Raw genomic sequence first — 27,169 nt, 5'->3', positions numbered from 1 at the left:
AAGTTTACTTAACGGCTGAACTTTCTCTTCATCACTTTTGCACTCTCTGCCATGCTCAGAATAAATAAGTAATGTAAATAAACATGGGCCAAAGAGGAACGACAGGCAAGACCAAACAGTCAATGAATGTTATCATGAAATCCTTCAAAATAAACTAGATTAAAGACTAGCATTTCCTAGGGCCTGTACCATGAAACCGGTTTAGCTGGCTAGCCAGGTAAGTTTCAGTTTTTGCACCAATCCTGGGTTTTAGGTACCATGAAAGTGGCTTGGCTTTTAGTGGCATTCATTGCCTTAGTAACTTACACTCCACAGCTAACCTGCTCTGTCTGGGGCAGGTTATGTTCTGGTTTAGAGATCTCAAACCGAAATTTGACCAATCAGCTTCAAGAAAATTGACACATCTCTGATGCAATAAAGCCACTCCCCCAGCTTCTCTTACTCCAAATTAAAGGACGCTACGTAATAAAACATTTTTAAAGATAAAATTGTCTGATTTTTAGAGATGATTATTTTTTATAATTATTTTATATGATTTATATAATTATTATACCCTTAAATCAATAACACAATCTAGCCTAGTTTAATAGTAATTATTAAGCTTTTATTTTAAATTTATATAAACATAGATAATATGCAATATAAGTTTTAGAATCACTAGCTTTAAACATGAATACATATGAGCTTAGATTTTTAAGTGTTTTATACGTATAAATGTCAACTCTATAAACTAACTTAACTTATCCTTGCACTTATATGGCAAGATGTTTTCTTTAAGTTTTCCTCTTTTCCTCTTAAATTCTTCATATTGTTCAATCTTGTAATCTTTGGTAGTGAATCGCACTAACTCGCTCATGCGAAGTGAATCACAGTTTCAAGGTATGTGATTGGCTGTTCATTATTGATGTCACTCTTTCATGTGCATGCGCTCCATTAACTCTCAGATCAAGCCTTTGACAGAAAAAGTTGATGATCAGCTTCATGGTACCAACAAAGCCAGATTGGACTGGTTTGGTTTTGTCAGCTCCAAACTAATCTTGTAACCCTGAGTTTGTTCAGCCACCATCAAGGTACAGGCCCCTGAAGGAAATACCATTGCTGTAAGGCAGTAAAAGAATAGCTTTAGTTCTGTGAAAATAAAAAGACCAATCACAATTTGGTATGCAGGTTAATAAAAAGAAAATATAAGACCAACTGGGAGGGTTCACATGTTTTCTGATAATATTGCTGCTAATTTAGAAAGATTAAGATTCTAGCAATCTACAGTATTTTAATAGAAGATCTTCAATGTTTATTCTTACATTCTTTGATAAATGAGAGCTTATATAAAGCATAAGGAGTCGCTGATTTCTTATTTGTTGACATTGGTAAGTCAACTGTACTGTAGTGACCTACTTAACAAATCCAAACAAACCAGCATTAACATTTACTGTTCTGTTAACATTGTACATGGTCACAGTGAATTGCTAAATTTGATTTAGAACAGACGCTGCTTATCTTCTTTGTCTTTCATGAGCCTCAACTTGTCTTACCATGTGAGAGGTTGCACTAGACATGATGATGTAAGCAGTTATGGGACACAGTTCATTGTGTTATAGACTACTGTGAATTCTCCTTCTTGTGTGTACTATACTGCATGTAAGCCATCATAAATCTATTAGTGTCTCATATCACTTGCTCTCACTTTAGATAAGGACAGAAATGAAATGGGCCTTAGGTAAACCATCTGATATGGCATTATCAATCCAAACCACAGTTCATTAGGGAAATAGCCAATGTTCTCATGAAAACCCTAAAAAATCTCAGTCTCCGCTTGTAAACACCAACAATGTTAAATCCTGTAGCCTTAATAAACTCTCTCAACCAGATTCCCAGTGTCCAGTTAATTCAAGGTTAAAAGTCCATAACTTATTGCTAGAGCAAAGACAATGGCCCAATGCCAAACACCTGACACAAACTAAAAGCACAAGAGAATCGATACAGAATGAGCAATCACATTTGAGTCAGATTAAAAGGGTTCAGTGTCTGGAACCAGAACACAGACAGCCATGGAATGAAGCCAGAAAAATGCAGCCATGGTCACATTTCACCTATGAAAATCTCATGAATTTTTAATTAGAAAAGCATTCTTACAATGTGCTATACCAGTGCTCGTTTCAGATAGTGTGCTGCTATTGATTTCCAATTTGGATTCAGAAAAAAGTTTGAGAGAAAAATATGAAATCTATTTCATAGTTGCAGGTTTAAAATTACACAGTCTTGCAAACTTTTTGTTTTAATACACATAAACTTAATAAAAAGAAAACAACATCCTTCTCTGGATTTCACATCCTTAAAACCTTGTACCATGTTTTTTTTTCTCCCTCCTCTAAATATTCTCTAAAGTATGGAAGCCCATTTTTGCCACATGAATTAAAAAAAAAGTTATTTTAATCACAAAACACACACTTCTCATAAAACTTCCAAAAAAAACTCCAGTATAAAAAAAAATGTCTGAATTGTGAAATAAAAAGTAACTATTACTTTTTATTTATTTATTTATTTTATTCCAAAATGGAAATGAGCTTCTATATTTGAGTGTGGCAGTGCACAGAAGTTTCATTCTCAAGTCACGCACAGTACAGTCATCTTCATTCCCTTTTGTTAAAGACCCACAGTCTCAAAGTATCAGAAAACCAGCACAATAGAGGCTTTCTCACTGTAACACTGCGTGCAAGAGAAAAAAAGCTTTATTGTGCAGGAGAATAGACACACCATGCTCTGTGTTCACACGTCACACTCAACCGGGTTAGTGTTTTGTGTCAGAACAGAACATCTGATGTAGCTAAACTCCCTTGAGAGGTGCTGAACACCTAATGATGTTGACATTCCATGTAATGCATTAATGCAATACCATCATACACTTGTAAACCTCAGAGGGCCTGTTCTCATCACTAGAGAAAAAAAAGAGCCTTGTTGCACATTCAGTGAAGGCTGAGGACGTGCCTACGGAGTAATCTGATCATGGAGCAAACTGTACTGCCAAGAAACCATTCTTTCTTGGGACTGAACCATTCAGGGGACATTAATCTGCCTTTTCATTTGTGAACAAAAATGATTTGTTCAGTACATGGCTTTGAGCTTAGCTAATTCCTATGTCCTGTATGACACTGTATGCATCAAAAACATGGACAAAATCGCCATTTGTTCAGTTATACACTGTTGTTTGCTCCTGAGCACAGACCTGTGAGTGTTTGCTTTTACTTATCTGCTTTAAGCCATGTGGGTTGACCAGCACACACTCATTCCTGCCCATTCCTGGGTGGTCAATGTCCAGTTTCCTGTTTTGACTGATAACAATAAAGATTGGATATCAGATTCACTTTCAGACCTGTAAAAAGGACATTTACAAAAGTTCTTATATTAATATGACTCAACTTAATGGTTAAATGATATGTTAGCACTTGTGTAACTTAGGGTTGGTGTTGTACCACGGGCTTTCCAAGAAAAACAGACATATCCTGAGACTGTAAGCCCATACTGACGTCCTACACATCTGGTTACCATTAAGGTCCGCTGACTCAAGTTACTCACTGCAGGAAACAATCGCACAGCTCAAAGGAACCTTCTGAGGGAGCCTCCCTTTGCCAAAATGCTGCCCGAGCCTCATTTGTCGCTTCAAGTGATAGTTCACCCAAAATTGTAAATTCTAAACCTGTATGACTTTCTTCTTTAGAACAAAAAAAAAGAGGTTATTTTAAAGAATCTTTCCATATTACCGTTATTGTGCACATTTGTCACATAAATAACAGAATACAGGTTTGGAACAACATGAGGGTGAGTAAATAATGACAGAATTTTCATTAAACATTTGATTGGGTCTACTCAAAGGATCTCAGTCTGAAATATTTAACTCTGCAACCTTAACATTCAAGGCTCCTTTTCTAGGTCATGTGAATTTGACTTGTTTTAGAGATCTCTAAAGTAGATTTATCAAGTGTAATGTATTGCATATCAAGACAATGTAAAGATAATTTGTCTTAAAGTAAAACAGAGCAGCAGCAGCAGGTTCTGGTTAAGCTTGGCTTTTATCTGCAGCAGCTGTGTAATTGCCTGCACATGCCCCTTTTTGCCTCGACCATAGTACAGATTTCCCAGCTGACTACAGTGAAACTATTTTACTTAGAGCACCACCTTGTGGCTAAAACATAAACCATGATTTAAGTTTAAAAAAAAAAAAAACTTCTCCTCTTTATGACATTTCAGAATGTGATATATCTGGCACCATGCCATAATTTTCCCTAAATAAATAAATACTACTAATAATAATTCAGCCAGAATAACTGTGGCGTTCTGTGGTAAACTATATCTTAGTATAAAACACACAACTGAAAAATTAAATGTATAATATAATTTGCCAGTGCAGTAGGAAAAATCTTTATAGGCCTATTCTAGGCCTATTTTCTTTTAAGACTCTATTTTCCCCTTATTTTCTTCTCACATAAATATATCATATTTTAAGGTTGTTCAGATTTAAATAATCTGATTGTATATTAGGATTTCAAAATACTGTGAAAATTATTATTTTTAGCCTAGTAGTATAGTAGTCGTCGTAGTTGTAGTACGGTAATACAGTCTAAACAACATAAACATCAACAGAAATAAAATGAAATATCGATTGCATTAAAATAAATAAATAAATACTGGGGGAAAGACTTTTATACCTGTTCTTGGTTGTTTAATTTCCTTCCCAAGTGCCCAATGCAAAATTTGCCATATCACAGCTGGACAGAGCACACAGTCACATTACAAGGAAATATTCACATTTTAACAACGTTAGTCTATCTAGATCCCAGCATTTGTGTCCCAGTTTCAGTCCAGTTATAATAGCACTTCAACAGTGACTGAGAGAGAATCCCCTACTACAGCAGGAAATATATAATAGGTTTCCAGCTTGTGGTGAGCATGCATTTCCTTCCTCATGTGCACGCTTACAATACGACTGGAGTTGCCAGATGTAATTAAACTGAAAGAGGAGTCAATTTTCCTGTAGTGAATAAAGAGAGTGGGTGTTTACGGAGCTAGGAAGAGTTTAGAAGAACTCAACGTACCTTTTTGTTGTTCTGCCCTGGAGACTCGATTGAAAAGTCTGACTGTTGACTGTAAAACTCTTCCGAATCTGTTCTGTGGCTGCGAGGACGTTCGACAGATAGTATGGAAACAGTATAAAAGATGAAAAGAGCTTACAGGTTGAATTCCTTGACGTTACTGGCATTTTTGTGTATCTTAAAAGGTAAGATTTAAACATTCATATTCAAATTCATAGTTAAAGCTGCTGCACTTTCAAAAGCACTTAAAATAGATGTTTATTTTCATGACTCTAAATAATGTTTTAGCATTGTAAACATTCACATTTCCTTTTAATGTGGTTGTGTTATGGTTTCCGGTTTATTTTAATATTTTGTACAACTTGTTAACGCGTTACTCTGCGTAAGCACGCGCTTTCAAGTCACTTTAAGGGCTCCATAATGAGAGAGTTTGTAGAAAGTCCAAAAGCGCTTTGTGTAAATCAAAACTCAACTCGCTTGTTTTACTCTCATTTCAGTAGGTCTATGTGAACTGTGCTCATCTGTTCGAGCAAGCCGTGCAACAAAGTTTGTGGCGGAGGGGGGTAATCTCCAGATGAGCTGTGAAGTGCGACACTGTGGGCTTTCTGGCTGGACTGGAGGATGGGTTTTCCAGGGATTGGACACAGTAGTATTTTCTTCCCTCATTCCCTCTGAAAGAATCGAGATGTCCAGATCCAGCTCAACAGCCAATAGCACACATCTGTTACTCCACATTCATAACATCAACCAGTCAGATGCTGGAGCGTACAAGTGCTTGATATCCTGGCCTCAGAATATCACTAGCAGTGGACATGTGACATTTGTTAATGTGACTGCAGGTATACACATATGCATGCTGTTGATTTGAAATTATTAAAAATTTTTGTTTCGTAATTTGCATACAATATATGGCTAAAATGACAAAGTATCTATCTTTATTTTTGGCCAGCAGCAGCAGACTCATCAGGCAGAAGCCTCTCTCATAGAGTCTTGCTTTGTTTTGGTGCCTTGATGTGTTTTCCTGTTGTTTTGGGGTTTGTTTGGTGTCTCACCCGGGATCATCATCCTCCACCACCCCCTGTCCCGCCTCGCCCCCACACGTCCTGTAAGATTCAACTCCATATTCTGCAAATATGTCGTACAGTATATCAATCAACTTAGTAATTTTTTAAAACCTTCCATAAGGTTAAGGTTAATAATACATTTAATTTAAATGTATACATTTAAATTAATACATTGAAGTTAAATTAATAAATGTAATTTACATGTCTTTTTTTATTTAATCTAAAATTTTAATTATAAAAATATAAAATAATTTTTTAAAGTTGCTTTTCTTATTCTAGTTGCTGCTAGAGTGAAACCAATAAAGGAAGTAAGTATCTCAGTACATTGTGTGTTTTGATAAGAATCTGATTTGTTTAATTAGTCAATATAATTAATTTCTTTACTTGTCATTATTTGTGCAGTTGGTGTATGCAGAAGTTACAGTGAATGATTCAAGACGGGAGAATGATCATCCAAAACAGGCGTCTGAGCCAACTGTCTATTCCTCTGTGCATTTCTCCTGAATACACAGACATCTTGCATTTCTGTCTCTCATGTAGCTGTGGGTTGTTTTCAATTCCAGAACAAATATGACTGTAAACATAGTGGCAGTACAGCTACAAAGTTAGACAACAAGATTGAAAAGATATCAACTTGACTTTGAAATATGAATGCTAGCAATGTTACACTTTGATTTAATATACAGTAGATGTAAAGCCACACTAAATGTTGTTGTTCCAGATATGTCTGTAGAATGCGTGCATTTCGTATACAAAATGTGTGGTTGTACCTGAAATAAAAGAAGACATATCTGAGAAAATTGCATTGGACTCATATTTCAAATGTCTTTCACAACAGACAGGTATTTGACACAAAATACATTTTATTTTTTTATAATAAATTCTTAATGGCACATGCCATAACCAAATATACATAATCTTTTAAATTATTTTCATTTGACTCTGTGTATTTTTTTTACGTAACATCAACATTTTTTAAAAGCAATAAATTATGGCAGTACAAACATATATGTCAACACGTTTGTCACTATTGTACAAGAATATTTAACACACCCTCTGCAGTCTAATGCCCTCACTAATGAGTACGGCTGAAAACTAACAACTGAATCATGAGGAATGAGGAGAGACACATATATGTAAATAAATAACACATCATTTCAAAAGAAAATCCTTCAAAAATTATTCTGCCAGCCATAATTGAAAAACAAAGCATTTACAAAAAAGGACCTTTTTGTACATCCACAAGTCTGAAAGTAAGAAAAATCACGTTTATGTGTCTGTGCTTTCTCAAGAGTGTTTTTTGAGAGCTCAAAATGAAATTTAATGAAGTATACCATTTCATTTTTTTAAATTCAATTGTGAAAATATATCTGTTTTAATAAAATTAGTGTTGAACAAATATATGAAATGAACAGACAGATTTTACTTTAATATAATAAAATGTGTCTCTGCCATTCATGAAATATATTTTAGTTAAAACCTTTCCCTTTTTTCAAATAAACCATGTCAAGCTTCATCTTTGGTTACCCTCAGGAAAGTTGAATTTGACCTTTTCACATCACTCAAAAATAACAGAACTCAGTCCTCATCAGAGCATAGTTCTCTATAGTATTTTAAGGCTTACACTGATGGGTGATGTGTTTCAAGACTCAAAATGACCCATATTCTCTGTAAAAGACTCAGCACAGTACAGGTGCTTATAATGCTATTTTGTAGTCCGTATCTCTTGTAACATTTAATGACTGAGGACTCTTCAAGTATTTCAAGTGGCTGTGTTAATATTGAGCATGTCTAGAAAGCAAGGATAGTATTCAACACTTGTTTAAGCACTACATTTAAAATGTTGGAATAACAGAGACATTTGTTGCTTTTTCTACTAAGAATGGTGTTCATTTCTGTCCTCTGAACCATTTTCGTGTGCTTGTAGGATCAGTTCTTACAATAGTGTTCAGTTGTGTATTATGTTGAAGAGTGATGATAACTGTTGCATTAGCAAGAGAGAATGGTCCCTTTTTCTTCCAATCTATAAAAATCCATTCAAAGTCACTGCCTGGAAAGACAAAGATCAGACACACTGGGTAAGCTATGGTACTTTTAAAAGTCCACAGATTTAATAAAGTACATATAAAATTAAAATGGGGATGAGTGAAACCCTTTCTTTTCTTTTTCATCTGACACCAAGTACTATGTATAGGCACTATTTCTGACTTAAATATAAAAACAGATATATTTATATTTAAAATTTCATTTTAAATCATTTTTGTTTAGTAATTTTGTTATGAGCTTTTGTCATTTTATTAGTTTTTAATATTTCTATTTAGCTTTCATTTATTTTTATTTTTAATAAATATTTCTAAAAAAACAACAACAACATAGGCCTATATATATAATTTATTTTTTGTTTTAGTCATTTTAGTACTCAAACTTGTTTCAATTACTTACCACAACATTTCTTAATTTGCAAGTTTATGCGTTTCATTTAATATTCATTATTATTTATCATTTTTTATTCATATTTTATTTTAGCTTTATTTCAATTAACAAAAACTATTTTGTAATAGTTTTAGTTTTAGTTAATAGTAACAACACAGATGAAAATCCCTTGTAATTTCTTTTTTTTTTTTAAATGTAATTAATTTAGCACCATTTAACATTCCATTATTAGCATTAAAAGGGGCTAAACTGGAAATGATGACTCATTTATTGCTGTTTATTTATTAAAAACATTTCAGTATTTCTACTTGTTCTGATGAGTAAAAGGAGAAATAGTTACTATTCTTTCTATACTGTATATATTTACTAACAAAATTAAATTTTTGATTCGCATTCATTTCTATGCTAAATAATTAAAAGGTAATAAAATAAGTACTAAGAAAAACTTCAGATTTTTATTTTATGCAAGTTTGTATTTCAAGATGCATCTACGTAGCTTAAAGATATGTAAGTACAGTAATATGCAAAGTACCTTTTGTCCATGCAGTGGCTTCTGTCTGACCTAATGACCCTGAAAGAAAGGGGAATGATTATTCTTAGTGAATTAATTCCAATCTCATTATTCAGTTTACAAATTAAATCAAATGCACTGTTACAGACATATGATAACAAATGCATTTGCACTTTAAAAACAATAGTAACACACACACTTACATCATTCCAACATTGCCATTGTTGATAATCTGATTTACTGTAAAACAACTGGTTGAAACCGATTTCAAAACATGCCCAGTCAATATTAAAGGTTATTCCAGTACACAGTACTTACAGTGGAGTGGCTCAGTTTGTCAAAGCGGAATTTCAAGTTTGTCCTTGGTGAAGTTTTGCTCTTTCCATCTAAGAAAAACGTAGTTATTGTTTGTGCCAAGTGCAAGCATTTGTGTGTACATACAAGTATACTCATGTTTATGCACATCTCATAGCCACAAATATGTGGACACCACCTTTTAACTGATGTGTCAGACTATTTTAATTGTGAGTCTGACTATTTCAACTATTACCAATTTCCTATTAATGGAATTAATAGGACAGCTTGAGTTTATTTTTATTGTGTATGATTGCTTATTTCACCTGTGGGACTGCGGCACATGATCAGCGGTGTTCCGGAGTTCTGGCTTTCTGCGCCGAGAGATGGACTGTACACAGATGAAGCCGTGGATGGGTGACTGCTCTACAGGACACAACACACACCAAATGACAGACTAAGTAACCTGCAGAGGTAATGTAATACTAGTACCATCGCTATAGATTGTTCTAGAAGTAGCTGTACAGCAGTAATTAGGCATATGGACAAACGTCAGGCTTAGTGAATCAATGCAAAGGGCCATTTAGTGTGTGATGGTTATTTGCAAATCAGCTGTGTACAGGAAGTTTCTGAAGCATAATTGGATTGTTTTCATAGTGAGCTTATCTGAGGTGATTATCTACAGGAGTTTTGCAAGGGAAAGAAACACACTGCAAAAATGATTTTCTTAATCATCTTAATCATTTTTTCTTGCTTTTCAATTAAAAAAGAAAACACCTAGACGTGACAGAAGCATAAGTGAATTGTTTTCACAGTGAGCTTATGTGAGCTTTACTAGAGTAAGAAATACATATATAAATTTATGTTTATTTATTTTTGTATTATCCAAATTTTGAAAAAAAAAAAGCTTTTGTAACTATATACACTGCAGTTCAAAATTTGGGATTCAGCACTTTGTTTTTATTTATTTATAAGAAATTAATACTTTAAATCAGCAAAGATGTTACAATGAAGACAAGTGATAGTAAAGACTAATATTGTAACAAAATATTCTATTTTGAATAAATGCTGGCAGCTGTCTTACGATGGTTTCCAACACTGATAATAATTTAGCATATTAGATTGATTTCTGAAGGATCATGTGACACTTAAGACTGGAATAATGGCTGCTGAAAATTCATCTTTGCCACCATAGGAATAAATTATATTTTAAGGTATATTATATTATGCAACTGTTATTTTAAACTGTAATAATATTTCACAATTTTTTTTTACATCTATCATTTTATGATAAATAAATTAATTTATGAACATTAAAATTGAGAAGCAAAACAGCATTAGATCTTATACTTGAAAAGCAGCAAAACATATACTATAGATCTATATATAAGATCTAATGCAGTTTTGCTTTTAAGGATGCTGAGATAATATATACTGTTACTGAAATACTGTTGTTTTTTTTTGCAGTGCATCTCTTGAATCTCTACAGAACTCTTCTGTCTGTGTGTGTAAGTGTGTGTCACCATTTCCAGCTCCTCCAGTCCGTCCCCCTCCCCTGCTGTGCTGCTGAAGCTGCTGGTGCTGGAGGAGGATCGGGAGATATTAGCTCTGCTGCTACACTCTTTCAGCTTCACAAATGGCCTGCGGGACCAAACCAACAAGACCGAGATTACACAACAGAAATCCAGTTTTTTGTTTACTGAAAAACTATGAAGGAGAAAGAAATACCCTTTCACATACATTGCTAAAGGTGAAGGTGCTGGAAAAGGATTTAAAAATATAGCCCGACTACATTTCTCATTCATCAAATGTCAAAAAACTCCAACACTGCACTCACATCTTCTGTACCTGAGGAACTGTAACTGAGAAACCACAATGAAACCCACCTTTCTTTGCTTGGGCAGATCTCTGGGGAACTCGGATTGGATGACGTCTCTGACCTCACATCCTGCGAGTGAGGTAACACTTCTGTTTTTGGGTCACTACAAAAACACAGAATACAGTTTATGTAGTGCTTTTCTGAAATACTATTGCACATGAAAATGTATAGACATACAGATAAAATGCAACATTGCTGAATTTTCAGCAGTCATTACTACATTACAGAAATCATTATAATACACTGATTTGGTGTATTAATTATTAATGGTACTCGATTTTTAATATTTCCCATTATTATCAATGTTAAAAAGTTTTTGCTGCTTAATGTTTTTGTAAAAACTGTGATACAGTTTTCAGGATTCTTTGATGAATAGAAAGGTCAATGAGCAGCATGAATTTGAAATATAATTTTTTGTAACATTAGAAATGTCTTTACTGTCACTTTTGATCAATTTAATGTATCCTTGCTGAATAAAAGTATTGATTAATGTTGTTCTCTCTTTTTTTAAATCATGCATACCCAGACTTTTAAATGGTAGTGTATCAGTTTTCACACACACAAAAATTTTTTAGCAGAAAAACCTTTAAACATTGATAATAATAAGAAATGTTTCTTGATCAGCAAATCAACATATTATCAAGATTTCTGAATGATCCTGTGACACTGAAGACTGGAGTAATGTATAAAATTGTATGTATATTTGTTTACCTGCGAGATGGATGTTTCTCAGTTGGACTTTCTGTGCTGGAGTGCAGTCTGGGGAACAGACCAGAGCGCCGCTTTACTGGACTCTTTAATGGAGATTTTGCAGACAGCGCTGGAGGCTGACAAACACAAACACACAAAGCTCAGCTCATGCACTGCTGCACTGCTTCATAATAATAAATGACTTCAGCAAGTTTATACACTGGATGAGATAAGAATTTAATCTGAATGAATGAAAATAATGGAAGTACAGTGAAGGTGCTCTTGGTGCACTCCATGCTGTTCTGCTGGAGTCCTCCACCGCTCACACTTGACGGGACCCCTGCCGCCACTCCAGGACTCTTGTGTTTTTGAGTCACCATCGTCTCCATAGAGTGGCTCCTCACACGCATGGCCCTCTGACAGAGACAGAGGAAGAGGAAGAGGGTTAGAGAGGAACAAAAAAAGGCAAAATTGTACCAAGCATGACTACAAATACATTTGTATTGGCAAATAAAGAGAAATAAGAACATACGTCACAGTGTAAGGTTTATATGTGCATTATTTATATTAGCTGGTTAATAATTTATCTTAAATTACTTATTTTATTACTTTTATGACATTTATTTGTTTTATATTAGCCCTAAAACTACCCATAATAATGATGATGGAGTTTGAAAAATGCAATTGTATTACCAGGAACGACCGGTAGGTGGAGCTACACAGCAGCTTTATACTAAAGCCAAAGGTCAAACAAAGGTTAGAAAACAGACATTCTATTCTGTTCTGTGCTGTTGTGTTATTTCTATATTTATTTTTTTGTTTCACATTTATATTTTTTGCTTGTACATTTACAAACTTTGCCACTTAAAAAAAACATTTTAAAATCTAGATTTTATAATATAATACAATATAATAATTTCTTTAATATGAAATGTTACCATTTAAAAAAACATTTAAACTAGTTTATATATAGTTAAAATGTAGTATAGTATAGTATAGTATATATATATATATATATATATATATATATATATACATATATATAAATGTACACAATACAAGTGAAAAAAATGTGCACAAAAGTACAAACAATCTATGAAATAATCTGGGAGTCTTGTGTTGTTGTATACATGTTTAATGTATTGTTTAAAGTGCAGTGGTCATTTGCATCAGTTTGACTTGGTATGATACACAGTCACGGCTGCTATACAGATCAACACTGCAGTGTATGTGTGTGTCTGCAAACCAACAAGGCTGCATTTATTTGAAAACCTGTAAAATGAGTGATTTTGTGAAATATTATTACAATTTAAAATAACTGCGTTCTGTTTGAAAATATTTTTAAATGTATTTTATTCCTGTGATGGCAAAGCTAAATTAGTCTTCAGTCTTCAGGGTCACATGATCCTTCGGAAATCATTCTAATATGCTGATTTGCCACTCAAGAAACATTTCTTATTATTACTAGTGTTGAAAACAGTTATGCTGCTTAATATTTTGGTGATACATTTTTTCAGGATTCTTTGAGGAATACAAAAAAACAGCATTTATTTGAAATAGAAAGCTTTTGTAATATTATTTGTCTTTGTTGACACTTTTTATCAAGTTAAAAGTGCATCCTTGCTGAAAATTCCTATTGTCCCCAAAATGTTAACTAGTATATATTGTAGAATATTTTTATATTTGAGAGGGAATTGAGAATACTTCACTGAATAGAACAAATGCAAAGAGTAACATCATTCAGTAAAATCTTTAGTTCTCTGGGTTTTTAAGTGGTCGAGGACAGGACATCTCACCTTAAAAGACTCCAGCAGCCCTCCATGACCTCCATTTTCTAGCTTTTCTTCATCTGTAGTTGATCCCAGTCCAACTGTGGCCTGTGTCTGTCTGTGCAGTTCATCGTGAAGGTTATCTAACAGTGCTGCCCGTGTCCTCTCCTGTCACACACACACACACACAGAACGACAGATGATGATTATTTCTTTAAACACACACACACACACAGAACGACAGATGATGATGCAGATAGGCTAATTAAAGCAATGGTTCATCCCAAAATTAAAACTCATTAGTAAATAATGACAAAATATTAATATTTTGGGTGATTATTTCTTTAAATTAATTGTTTATAGTGAATCATGGATCTCTGGATTTATTTCTCACCTCTAGCTTGGCGAACTTGTCTGACTTGCAGCATGCATTTTCTGCGTTGATCAATTTTGTCAGGAGAAATTCCCGGAACTCAGGACCCTGGGAAAGAGTTGATGTTCATCATCTTATGATACTTATGATCATCATCTCCTTCAACATTTAACACAAGCAGTCTTCTATATTACCTTCTTAAAGACCGCAGGGTTTGGAAGAGGGGGGCCGAACGGAGGGACATCCTCTCTGGCTGTGACAGACACCTGTGAACACCGATCAATACCTCAGATCAGTGGGATTGATGGGATTGATGGGTATCTGGAGTAATTCAGTAAGGGGTTTGACAGACCTTGTACATGGTGTGATCAGTGCAGGGGTTTTCCACCTGCACTAACACGTAGGCATGAAGGAAGTTGGATGCGATCATATCAGGAACAAATGGTGTGGGCTCTTCCTGGAAGACGGCTGCAACAATGTCATTGCCAATATGTCTCTTCCTCTGGAGCTGAGAAAGGAAAATATTTATAAATATTTTAAATAGTATGGATTTTCCAACACAATTTTTAGTCAAGGTAAACATACAGGGATTATATTAAAATATAGTTTATTTTATTTTAATGTGAAATAATTAATAATTAATTATTTATTTAATTTTTTTGCAATGTGAATTCATTAAGTACATTTCTCCCTAATTTTGATTTTATCTCCATGAAAAGGTTAGGGTTAACACACAAAAATAATAATAAATAATAAATAAATACATAAATAAATAAATCATGGTAGTATCTTACTTAATTATTTTATTTAAAAAAATGATAAAAAAAAATGTATTAATAAAAAACACTCTGTTTAGAATTGCGGTCAGGAAAATTTGATATATATATATTTTTGTCTATTACAGAAATTTAGATTTTGTACATTTCTCCCTATTTTTCATTTTATCTCCACAATTTTCATTATTAATTTTTTTACTGTAAGGGTTAACGTTAGCACAAACAAATAAACTACTTTTTTTTTTTTTTGATCCATTACAGCAATTTAGATTTGGAAGGAACATGTGCTTTACTGTGAAAACAATATTTTTTTTCTTGTTAATTTTAGAGTGAAATATGGATACAAAGAGTGTATTTTTTTGACAAAAAAATCTAAATAAAAAAAAATATTACAATAAATAATAAATAACTACAAAATATTTAAATAATAGATATTAATTTGATTTAAAAGTTTAAGTAAAAATGTAATAATATAAAAAAAAAAAAATCATTTTAATTATTAAACATTAAAAAAAGGAATCACACCTGCTGAATGTCTCCTTCTGTAAAAGGGAGTTTTGTGGAAACGTGAAACATGATTTCTCTCTGACGGAACGTGGTATAGACAGACTCAGATCCGGTCTGCCCATGAGACACATCCAGACCCCCTCTGAACCTGAGCAGCACAATATCACACACACCAGTCAAATTAGAAGCGCTGCTTAGGCAGATCAATCTGATTACCGTGAGCAGGCCTCCAGTCAAAATCACACAATGAGTAAATTAAATAAATTATTCACAAATGCACTCTTTGAATATTGTTTAATATTAAAACAAGCCTTTTATGAGTGCTCAGATGAACCTTGGCAGCAGTTTTAAGAGCTTAATCTCCATCTCTCACCCTTTAAACTCCTGCAGTTCAATATTGTCTCCTAAAACACTGAGGAATTCAGTAAAGGCTGGCGTCTCCTCATTGTTCCCGAACAGCTCTTCCTCTGTCGTCTGATGTGAAGAGACAATCCCAGTGGGAAAAAGAGAGAGAACTTCAGTGAAAGTATGTACATAGAGGACAACAGCTCAAGACTGACTCTCACCTGACCAAACTTCTGATAGATGACTCCAAACTTGAAAGTGTTGTTCACTTCGTGCTCATCAAAACTGACGATCAGTTGCGAGGCTTGGGTGAGAGAAAACAGAAAATGAGCGAAAGCGCCTGCAGGGGTAAATATGTGTGTCAGTGCCTTTCCATAATTCAGGCATTTGTGTTTGCCATGCCTGACAGACCATGCAAAGCCTTGAGATGGTCAAGGCTCCTCTCAAACACACTATGTGGCTCAGGCATGCCAGGCAGTGTATAGCAGATGGATTTGTGACTCCCCCGGAGCACGGGAACATATTAATTCAGATGACTTGGGTACTAGGGTGAAACGGAGCAAAGCCCAACCCTTATTTCCCCCTGATGCCTGCAGTAGGTAAGTCACAGATGGAGTGAGAAACTCAGAAATGCTCACCCTAGGGTAGAGGACGGGGTTGAACTTCAGACCGGTGACGTCATCGCAGAGCAGCTGAAACACATAGGACACATCTGATGTGAACATCTCACATCCTTTGAGTGGATTGAGGGAAGTTCAGAAGAGGTCTGCTAAGTTCTTGAAGTCTTGAGAGACTTTGTGGGAGAGACTTTTTTTGAGAATTTGAGTCCTCATACACTTTAAATGTGATTGTAGTCTATAAAGATGCCTTCATCTTGAGAATTTTTTAATCTTAGTAGCTTTTACTGCCTATGATATCCCACAATCCTATTAGGCTTAGTGGTCAGTTGAAAGAATATATAATTACTGTAAAAAAAAAAAAAAAAAAAAAATATATATATATTATATATATATATATATATATATATATATATATATATATATATAAAGAATTTATTATATATTAAGAAATTTAAATTTTTATTCAGTAAGGATACATTAAAATTAATGATTTTTTTAAAAATAAATCCCGTTCTTTTCAACTTTATATTCATCACAGAATCCTGAAAAAAGTATCTCATTTTCCACAAAAAAAAATTACAAATTAACTTTTTTCGATATTGATAATAAGAAATTTTTTTGTAGCTACAAATCAGCATATTAAAATGATTTCTGAAGTATCACATGACACTGAAGACTGAAGTAATGATGGTGAAAATTTAGATTTTCCATCACAGAAATAAATTACATTTTAAAACATATTACAATAGAAATCTGTTATTTTTAACTAATATAATTTCACAACATTTCTGTTTTTACTATATTTGTGATTACATGCAACGCAGCCTTGGTGAACATAAGAGATGTCTTTTAAAAGCATAAAAATCTTGCTGTCCTCAAACATTTAAACAGTAGTGTATATAGCACTTCCTATTTTCTATAAATTAAATATTTACTTGGATGTGTAAAGCTAACTTATACTTGTTCGAGGTTATTAGACATTAAGGTCACAGAAAATGTCTCTTAAGTCACAGTTTTGCACATGGTTCTTATGATCCTAAAGACTGTGTCATTGAACAGTTTTGATTTGTAAGGTCAATGCATCACTATTTTTTGTTATTTAATAGCATTGACTTTGGTCTGGTGCTGCCTGTCTTGCCAATACACACCTTGGCTATCTGTGGTACGCTGGGTAGATGGAGGAGGCCTTCTAGTGGGATTCGCTCATGAAGGGTCTTTGTTTTTGACCTAGAAAATGACATAAAAAATAATTGCTCTGCTATTTACTATGACAATAAAGACCTACCTAGCAATGACTATACCAGAGTTTTATTATGTGCTGAACATGGTACCTGAGCATGATGCGGAGTGACTCCTGTCCATCTGCCTCCTCATACTTCAGAGACATGATGAGGTGTCCCATACTACTGCCTGTGCAGTAATAGTTCATGTGCTCCTGAGAAAGAGAAAGGTGTTTCCGCAGGCTCATTTCACAAGTTCGTTCCTTAAATATTTTGATATGGAGAGGTTAATTTTCCAGTAGACTGAGTTTGCATTTTTATCACTCAAGTGTGGCTCTCTGTCAAGCTCTCTGTGACACACAACTGATAGCAAAATGTGGCGTACAAAATGTTTGTTCAAAGAGGCGCCATCACACCTCATATCCAAGTGTTATGAAGAACTGTGAGTGAATAAGCTTCGGGCACACGAGTTATTAACTCAAACAGGACACCTACCTTCGGCCAAAAGCTAAAATATCCTGGGCATACATGGGTATTTCTTTAAATATGGATACTTTTGGCCCTGTAAACCTACAGTATAGAAATGAAACATACCATCAGCATTAACAAAAGAATCCTCACCTTGCCCAGAAAGTGTTTGCGATAAGCCCGTGAGATGCTGTTACACTCCAGCCTGTAGCTGAAGCCTCCTCCTCCTCCTCCTCCACCAGGACTCAGACCATCCTCCTCCTCCTCACAGAAGCTGCTGTCTGAGGACGTGGGCGTCCCGACCGGAGCCTCGGGATCCTCAATCCAATATCCACCAAACTGAGGTAAAATAACCTGAGGGTAGGGACCACCCTTCTCCAGGACCTAGACAACAAAGCCAAAAAAAAAAAAAAAAAAACATAAAAACATAAATGGTCAGCAAAGTCATAATTGGTTTTAAAGGGATACTACATCCCAAAATGAAAATTTTGTCATTAATCACTTACCCCCATGTCATTCCAAACCCATAAAAACTTAGTTCGTCTTCGGAACACAATATAAGATATTTTGGATGAAAACCTCCTTGTGGTGCGGATGATACAGAAGAGTATACACAGCATACAGCGATATGGAAAGACTCAGAGGAGAACGCTGACAAAGGAATTATTGAATAAAGTCGTTATTTTTGTTTTCTTCGCTCACAAAAAGTGTTCTCGTCGCTTCATATAACCCGGATTGCACATCTGATGGCACATTCTGACGACTACTTTCATACCTTTGATGGACCTTGACACTGTTATTTACTTGGCAGTCTATGGGACAGTCTCAAGCCTCCAGGTTTTGATCCAAAATATGTTAATTGTGTTCCGAAGACGAATGGAGCTTTTACGGGTTTGGAACGACATGGGGGTAAGTTATTAATGACAAAATTTTCATTTTGGGGTGGAGTATCCCTTTAATTATATATTTCAATTATACGTTAGAATAATTTGTATTTTTAAATCATTCACAAGTCCCACACATCTGCAACTATAATCTAGCTATTGTACACAATACTTCTCAAAAATTTGGGGTCGGTTAGATTTTTAAATCTTTTTTTTTTTTAAATGCTCACCAAGGCTGCATTTAACCCTCTGGGGTCTGAGGGGTTTTGGGGCCCTGGAGAAGTTTTGTCATGCCCTGACATTTGTGGGGGTTTTTTCAGTATCTTAAAAACATATTAATGACTAAAGTCTGATTACACTGTAATCAGCACAAACTGGGCTACAATAATATGTAAGAAGCATGAATGTACTGAATCATCCTGTTCACTCATTCGCAGAAAACAATACTAATTTAACTTTTGTAAGATGTGATTTGTGTTAGAAAGGCTGTATGCGAGGGAGTGACAATGGCGTTTGTTTTTTAAAATGTTTGTAGATGTAATGTATTCCTGTGATGGCCAAGCTGAATTTTTTAGCAGCCATTACTTCTTTAGTCTTCACTGTCACATGATCCTTTAGAAATCATTCTAATATGCGCTTTGGTGCTTCTTATTATAATCAATGTTGAAAACTGTTGTTCTGTTTAATATTTTATGGACATCTTGATGCATCTTTTTCAGGATGCTTTGATGAACAGAAAGTTCAAAAGAATGCCATTTATTTAAAATAGAAATATTTTGTAACATTACAAATGCAATGTCTATAAGAAAAATATTTTAATCAAACTTTCATTACATTTAGAACTATTACCTGTTAACAATAGTAATTCTGAAGTTATTAATGAAAGCTAGTGGTTACCTTATTTTTCTATGGAAAAATAAGTAGCACAGTGTATAAGATTTGTTGCCAGGGACAACAGTTTAGCAAACACTACACAAACATCTACATGCAGTGATTAACCAATCAGAATCAAGTATTCCAAAGAGCTGTGTAATAAATAGAGACGATCTGTTCCTTTCAGCCTTAAAACACTTGAACATAATGAAAACCCTCTTGTTGTAACGAGTATTTAACCCGTCCCCCACAAGAATATTAAATAGAACTATTGTGTTTAGAAGTATTGTGTGTATGTGTGTGTGTACCTCGTATTTTTCACGTTGTGGGGACCAAATGTCCCCACAAGGATAGTAATACCAGTAAATCTGAACCTCGTGGGGACATTTTTTAGGTCCTCATGAGGAAACAAGCTTATACATCATACAGAATGGAGGTTTTTGAAAATCTAAAAATGTAGAAAGTTTCCTGTGAGGGGTAGGTTTAGGTGTAGGGCGATAGAAAATACAGTCTGTACAGTATAAAACCAATACACCTATGGAATGTCCCCATAAAACATGGAAACACAGCATGTGAGTGTGTGTGTGTGTGTTCATGGACTCACATCCTCAATCCGGGGGTAAGGGATGTAGTCATCCTGTAGGAGAGGAAAAGACATTTCATCATAGGATAACATCGAAATGTCAACCACATATATCACAGTCTGTTTATTGCAATAAAAAATCCCAAGAGCAGGATAGAGGAATAATATCTACACCAGAATATGAATGAAAAAAAAAAAAAAAACTAAATAATGGCAACAGCAACAAAAAAAGACATATTGATTATTCTCTGCTTGCATTCCAATAACCATATATTGGATTTAAAGGTTTTTAGTCTGCTTTTGGTCTCTCTGGCAGAATCTGAAGGCCATCATCACTGACCTTTACGTCACCAAATGTAAAAAAAACAAAACAAAAAAAAAGTACTTGATGTTGATTGATGCTGTAGAACTCAAAACTGTGGCTGATGTTTATCAGAATATTAATAGAGAAGAAAAGACCCCACTCACAAACACACACTTACAGACACAATACACACACACACACACACACACACATTCACAATACCAGCCAAACCTTGTATTTCTTAGTCTCCTCAGTTTTGGGAATCTGCCGTGTCCAGGAAAGCAGAAGAGGGTGAAAAGAGGATGAATAAATGACAAACTAAACAATTAACACTGTTATTCAAATGAGCTCCCCAATAAAGCAGCTCTGTTTACAGTCAATAAAGCCTTCAGAATATTTTTGTCCTTTTTAAATTTCTTATGACTGGTGGCTAGTATCAAGTTATTTTGTCAAAAACTGTGGTTACCATGCTAAAATTGTTTCCACCTGACAGTCCAGGAAATTTTTTTTTGACTTAGAGATAAATAAAGGAAGAAGCTCTTGTTCACTTGGAAACATTTGTAATGCTTTTTGTGAATCTCTACAACTGAATATTGCAAAACCAGTGACAATTATCTGTAACATGAATACAATGTCAGATATTAAATATAGCTATACAATATTGCTATATAACACTGCATGCATGTCAATCTCTTTATCTTAGCTGTTAAGTACAGATACTTTTCTAAATGACATTATTAAAATTAAACATAATTTAAGAGACAATAAACAAAATTAAAATAAATTAAAGTAAATTGCATTTACATTGTAATTACATGTATTTTATTTATTAGTTTTATTATTTAATATTTCAAATATTTTAATTAATTTGATAAAAAATGCAAATTAATTTCTAGTTTTAATGGTAAAATAAAAATTTTAAATCTAATAAAATTAAATATATAATGTAAAATAAAAATGTTTTATCAGATTTTATTCCAGTGTATTTTGTGTATAAGTTTGTGGGATTGTTTCCATTTCATAAATATTAGGCATGAATTGTAATTATAAACTGAAAAAAAAACTTGGTAAGACTTTATTTTAAGGTGTCTATGTTACACAGGTTACATATAATTACTATTATAATAACAATTAATTAAGCGTAGTTACACGCAAGTAACCCCAAGATAAACCCTTTTCCTAACCCAAACATATAGTAAGTACATCTAGTTAATTAATATTACTCAGTACTTAAATGTATAATTACACTGTAACAATGACACCTTAAAATAATGTGTAACCAAAAACAGGAAATGGTCAATTCCCTGGGCACCGTACATGCTACAGAACTAGGGAGCTGACTAAGGCACACCTTCATCTTTGATCTAAAACATTACAAGTACATGTGATCCATTGGAGAGAGACATCAGCCCTTCAGACAAACCTCTGAATCGATCTGTCACTCATACTGAGGTCTGGACAAGAAGACTGAGGGCTTTAATCCAGCCTCAACATAGTATTGATCAGCTGATCTTAAGCTACCTGCTGCCCATTAACTACACACTCTCACAAACACACACAAGATGACAACAACACAATCATGCTGCTCTTATATAACAGGTCAGTATGTCCTGTTCTCAGTCTCACACCCCTGTGGAGCTCCTACCAAACCCCCACCCAAAGACCCACCACAAAGAAAAGTGCTGGCTAAATCAATGAGTTTGAAATGAGCTGGAATGTGTAATTATTCATTCAGAGTAATTGAGGTCTGGTCCACTGGAGAGAGAACACTTAGCCAGCACTCAAGGGCAAAAAAAAACCATGCTGTGATTATTATATTATTATACAGTAAAATTATCTTCAGCTAAGGTACAAAGTTATTGGAGGAATCTTATTCTAAAGGAGGACATGCACTTATAAGATCATCTGAATGATGAAGGAATCTTACCTGCATCCTTTCCAGCATGTCGAAGAACTCCGCCGACTGGAAAAGAAAAGAGAATTTAGATTTATGGTTTTCTGGTGATATTTACATCAAAACTTTTTTTTTTTTTATCATTACCTGAAAGGAAATTGTAGAACCAAGAAAGAAGCTATGATTAATACATTAAGACACTACTTATTTTTACTATAATAAGTTGTGTCATTACTATTTTCTATACTGTAAAATAATATTAAAGGAATCAAAACTTGCAACATTGTTAAAATTCTGACCAATACCAAAAATCCGATAATTATTTTCATGTCATGGTTGATAACAGATAAATGGCAGATTAAAATTCTATACACTTTTTCTAAATAAATAAAAAATGAAACACTAAGTCCCAAAATCATTACATCAATTTAAATGCTACAGATGAAATGAGCAATGAGCAAAACTAGGTTTGCCACATTCAGCGAGGCAAAACAAGGGACACCCTTAACACAAAAGAACACAAAAGAACATAATTTGAATAAACTAAACAAACTAAACATCTACTTCCATAAACATAGTAAAGTAAAAAAAAAATTTTTTTAAATACTATCAGAGTCATTGGGGACCAGAAACTGTTTGGTTACCTACATTATTTAAAGTATCTTCTTTTATGTTCAACAGAAGAAAGAAATTATTACAGGTTTGGAACAACTTTTGGGTGTGTAAATGATGACAACATTTTCATTTTTGGGTGAACTGTCCCTTTCAGTCAGACAGTCCACCATGAGCAACTGAAAAGCTTCTCTGCAAACTGCGTTCATCATTAGTTACTGGACAGACACATTGATAACGTTCCCACTCAGCCCTACATGTGGAGAGTCTTGTGTTCAAAGGGCAGATGTGAGCTCCTATGTTTTAAACCACGCAGGTTTGTTTACTACATGCTGTGCTCGTGTGAAAGGGCTTTAACGGCACGCGTTCTGGGGCCAGTTGCATAAACGGTTTAGACTAGCCTTAAAAAAAGTTAGTTTCTAATTTTTTTTCTTCAAGAACTGTCATAATTTTATTCTCTTCAGTTATGAAGAGGTAGATTGGTCTTATTTGTATTGGAAAAGTAAGACTCTTGTAAGTTCCACTTGGCAACTACTAGTTGGTCAAACTAGTTTTTAAGATGGTGGCTAAGTTTAAGCAACTGGCCATTGGCGACTCTGTCGCTATGGATACAAAGACATCAAAATCACGCGCAAATGAGCTTCTTCAATACTTCTTATGAAACTGATTTCATTATAATTGCTATTAGTATTATAAACAGTGCAAAATACTTATTTATTTATTCAAATATGTGTTGGCCTTTGTAAATATGGGACAAATTGATTCCGTATTTTAAGGGACTAGTGGCAACCCTAATCAAAACATATGAAAATGTGCATAGTATTTTGAGATTTAGAAAATTACATTTAACAGTGTTATTATATCAGTCATTTTAAAGATCAACTTAAGTGAGCACTAACAGATATCTACAAGTAAAAAAAATGGGTCAAATGAGCATGCTCAAATGCATGTAAGAAAAATCAAAATAAAATAAAATAAAATAAAATAAAATAAAATAAAAACCTATAACTGATATGGAACCAATTTATTATGCATCCCTAATCAAAACCCAAAGTATACAGTACAAGAAAACAAAAACAAATCTCATATTTCAGTCTTATATTTCATTTTGGTCCCAACCCATTGTCTATAGATTCTCTGCTCACTCTAGACATTCCCTTAAATCAACATGAGGTGCATCCTGGGGTGCTTTTTAAAGCATACTAAAGAAGTTCCCATGTATATTGGACTCTCAAGCCTACACACCCAACTCCCACAGCCTCACACAGCAAAGCCTGATCGTATCTAAAATCAAGTCAACAGCTACAGACTTGTCCACAATCCACTGCACATTTGTAATGCTATATCATAAATGTAATATAGGTCAAGATATGCTCAATGCATTGTAAATAACTTCAAATGCCTCTTTCTCCATGCAGACTTAACAAACCATAATACTTCCTCGCTCTAAATCAAATGTACTGAACCTTTACATCTGCATTTAATTTATGGGCTGTGCAACCATTAGGGCTTAATTATTAGTTATTTAAGAAATACAATAGAGGTTTAAACCACAATTTGTAGTCTAGACCTGAAGGGCTTATAATAAAAACAACTCTCAAATATTCTTTGCACAATATTTCTACTGAACCCAGAGTCTCTTACCTTGACAGAGCACCCCTGCTAGTTAAGAGGCGGTAGAAAAGAAAAACATCTGATATTTGTTCAAAACAGATCCCCTGGGTTTAAGAATATTTCTGTGATCGGACGGAGTGTAACAGATGCAAGTAGGACAGAACAAATGCAGATCGGTTAATGTTTAACCTGCCATGGATCCAAGGGGCAACTCACTACACAAAGTCAACAGAGTAAAGCCCAGCTGAGACATAGTTGACCAAATAACCTTGAGCAACTGAGACCACAACATCAATAGGACGCATGAGGGTAAACTCCTTATCGCTAAAGAGGAACGGGTGGCCAAAGAAGGAACAAGCTGAGTGGATGTGTATATTTTTGGAAAGGCTTTGAGAGTTTTGCAATGCAACAATCTTTTGACCTTTTTTGCTTATATATTGGATATTGACTTTGTTTTTGTCCCACAACCAAACAAAACTCACGAGTCAGCAGTCCAATGCCTGAAGCAGTTTGCGTGAGCACATCAAATCAAATATAAAACATAAGAGCTACATGATAAAAAATTCACATAGGTCTTAAATTATGCCGTAGTGTCATAGTAAGGTTATGAAGAGACAGAGCTTATCTCCCAACACAACCTGTTAGTCCCACTGTTGTCTCAAACAAGATTATCACCCTATCCTGGATCTTTGAAGTTTCACCCATTTTATAATAAAGCACACAATACATCCAAATATTTTCTAGTAGACATACAAAGTCCCTGATATTTGATAAGACACCATTAATCACTATATATATATATATATATATATATATATATATATATTATAATTGTATCCAAAATAAATGTTTTTGTTAACATAATATATGTGTGTGTACTGTGTATATTTAATTTGGCATATATAAATTACAGAACATACAGTATATATTTTGACAATATTTACATTTATACATTTATATTCATATAATTTATTTTATATATAAATATATTAAATATATAAATATAATTTTTTTCTTAAATATATACATACATGTGTGTGCATGTAATATACATTATAAACATCCACAGTACACACATATATTCAGTAAATAAAAACTTATTTTGGATGTGATTAATCACGATTAATCGTCTGACAGCACTTATTATTTTAATCTTTCTACTTCAAATTTCACATTTAATTCAATTTGTTAATTGCTGTTTCTTTGTAATTATTTGTGAAATTCTGAGTGAAAATATTAAGTATTACAGTAAATATTAAGTAAATTTCTACATATGCTAATACATTTTAACATTTGTAGTTCTAATTTTTATAATTAATAAATAAATAAAAAGCTGTTGTTAGTTCATTATAATAAATGCATTAGCAAATGTTATCATATTGAACCTTACTGTTAAATGCTGCCATTTCTTTAATAAAAAAATTTGAAAGTGTTGTTTATTTGAATTTGCATGTAGTTATAGGTAGAAAAAAGACACCAATATAGAAGCAGTGGGGTAATAAAGTGTGCATCTGGACTCTGTCCAGAACTGGCTGATAAACAGATACAGTATTACATAAAGACTCAGACACACTAGAATGAATGAATGAACTGCAGCGGTGCAGGAGGTCTATGCTGTGTCAAATACACACTAACAAACCTCATCAATACCCCCATCCCACAATAAACACACAGCTCTCACATTGTGTTTCCCCCCGTCTGTCACACAGGCGATCATACCTCTCTCCTCTGATTAGCTGTGATCCTCTATGCAAACACTTTACAAAACAGGAAGAGGACGACCAAGTCCGCTTGGCAGTGTGCAATGGCTCCACACCCTAAAACTGGTCTTACCAGTGTGTCTGTACCTATGAGTTATTAATTTCTCCCATTCTCTCTGCTTTTGTAGTACTGCTTTGTATATGACCAACAGCTGTTTGAACCACAGTTCACGAGAGCTTATCAAGTCCGCACACTTGCTTTCCTCCCTTTCCTCTTTTCTTCTTTAGACACTGTGTTTACATTGGGAGTGGCCACCAATTGTGTGAACAACATAATTCTATATCTTAAAGGACACGTACACATACACATTAATATGGTCCCTACTAAATGTATTTTGTTTACACTCAAACACAGGTGTTAATGGAGTTTTTGCACATTGTGGGGTGTTCTGAGTGGGTGAGTGTGTGTTTATGTGTCAGATTTTGGCTACAATGTTTGGACCAAATGTCCCCACAAGAATAGTTAAAGCTGTAAAGAGGTACAGTACATTGTGTAGAGTTAACCTGTTCTGCAAACATTTCTTTGCAATGTGTAAAGTGACTGTAAGGACAAAGTTGGGAACTTGAAACTTGTTATGTGAGTTTTTCAGTGACACTATTTTTAGGATT

General features: G+C 34.1%; 2 protein-coding genes across 6 annotated transcripts; one reads left to right on the top strand and one right to left on the bottom strand.

Annotated features, from left to right (window-relative positions):
- The first annotated feature begins 4,726 nt into the window (after positions 1 to 4,726).
- LOC122139829 lies at positions 4,727 to 6,946 on the top strand. Of its 2 annotated transcripts, none has more exons than XM_042739693.1 (5): positions 4,727 to 5,272; positions 5,585 to 5,926; positions 6,037 to 6,192; positions 6,431 to 6,459; positions 6,554 to 6,946. In XM_042739693.1, the coding sequence occupies exons 1-5, from the start codon at positions 5,212 to 5,214 to the stop codon at positions 6,653 to 6,655; spliced, it is 690 nt and encodes a 229-aa protein (XP_042595627.1). In that variant the 5' UTR covers positions 4,727 to 5,211; the 3' UTR covers positions 6,656 to 6,946. The 2 variants fall into 2 exon arrangements, with proteins under 2 accessions (XP_042595627.1, XP_042595628.1); XM_042739694.1 differs by having other exon boundaries at positions 4,728 to 5,272; positions 6,040 to 6,192.
- A 707-nt stretch (positions 6,947 to 7,653) lies between these two features.
- On the bottom strand, positions 7,654 to 26,765 carry LOC109059196 (rap1 GTPase-activating protein 2-like). 4 transcript variants are annotated; one of them, XR_006156581.1, is made up of 24 exons: positions 24,831 to 24,979; positions 22,608 to 22,643; positions 20,912 to 20,944; positions 20,398 to 20,430; positions 18,190 to 18,420; positions 17,680 to 17,783; positions 17,497 to 17,575; positions 16,367 to 16,420; positions 15,950 to 16,033; positions 15,757 to 15,857; positions 15,402 to 15,531; positions 14,453 to 14,608; positions 14,295 to 14,366; positions 14,122 to 14,208; positions 13,755 to 13,895; positions 12,228 to 12,374; positions 11,980 to 12,095; positions 11,276 to 11,371; positions 10,913 to 11,030; positions 9,716 to 9,815; positions 9,414 to 9,481; positions 9,299 to 9,335; positions 9,117 to 9,155; positions 7,654 to 8,201 (listed from the first exon to the last, which is right to left on the bottom strand). XR_006156581.1 is itself a non-coding variant. In XM_042739687.1 (23 exons), exons 2-22 carry the CDS (start codon positions 22,623 to 22,625, stop codon positions 9,147 to 9,149), a joined length of 1,977 nt encoding a protein of 658 aa, XP_042595621.1. In that variant the 5' UTR covers positions 22,626 to 22,643; positions 24,831 to 24,978; the 3' UTR covers positions 7,654 to 8,201; positions 9,117 to 9,146. The 4 variants fall into 4 exon arrangements, 3 of the variants coding, with proteins under 3 accessions (XP_042595621.1, XP_042595623.1, XP_042595622.1); XM_042739687.1 differs by lacking the exon at positions 9,299 to 9,335 and having other exon boundaries at positions 24,831 to 24,978; XM_042739689.1 differs by lacking the exons at positions 9,299 to 9,335; positions 20,912 to 20,944; positions 24,831 to 24,979 and adding an exon at positions 26,520 to 26,765.
- Positions 26,766 to 27,169: the final 404 nt, after the last annotated feature.

This window comes from Cyprinus carpio, chromosome B15 (genome assembly GCF_018340385.1).
Source record: "Cyprinus carpio isolate SPL01 chromosome B15, ASM1834038v1, whole genome shotgun sequence".
In the NCBI taxonomy this organism is placed as follows: Eukaryota; Metazoa; Chordata; class Actinopteri; order Cypriniformes; family Cyprinidae; genus Cyprinus; species Cyprinus carpio.
Note: the sequence above shows the minus strand (reverse complement) of the source record. Positions and strands in the feature narration are given on the sequence as shown.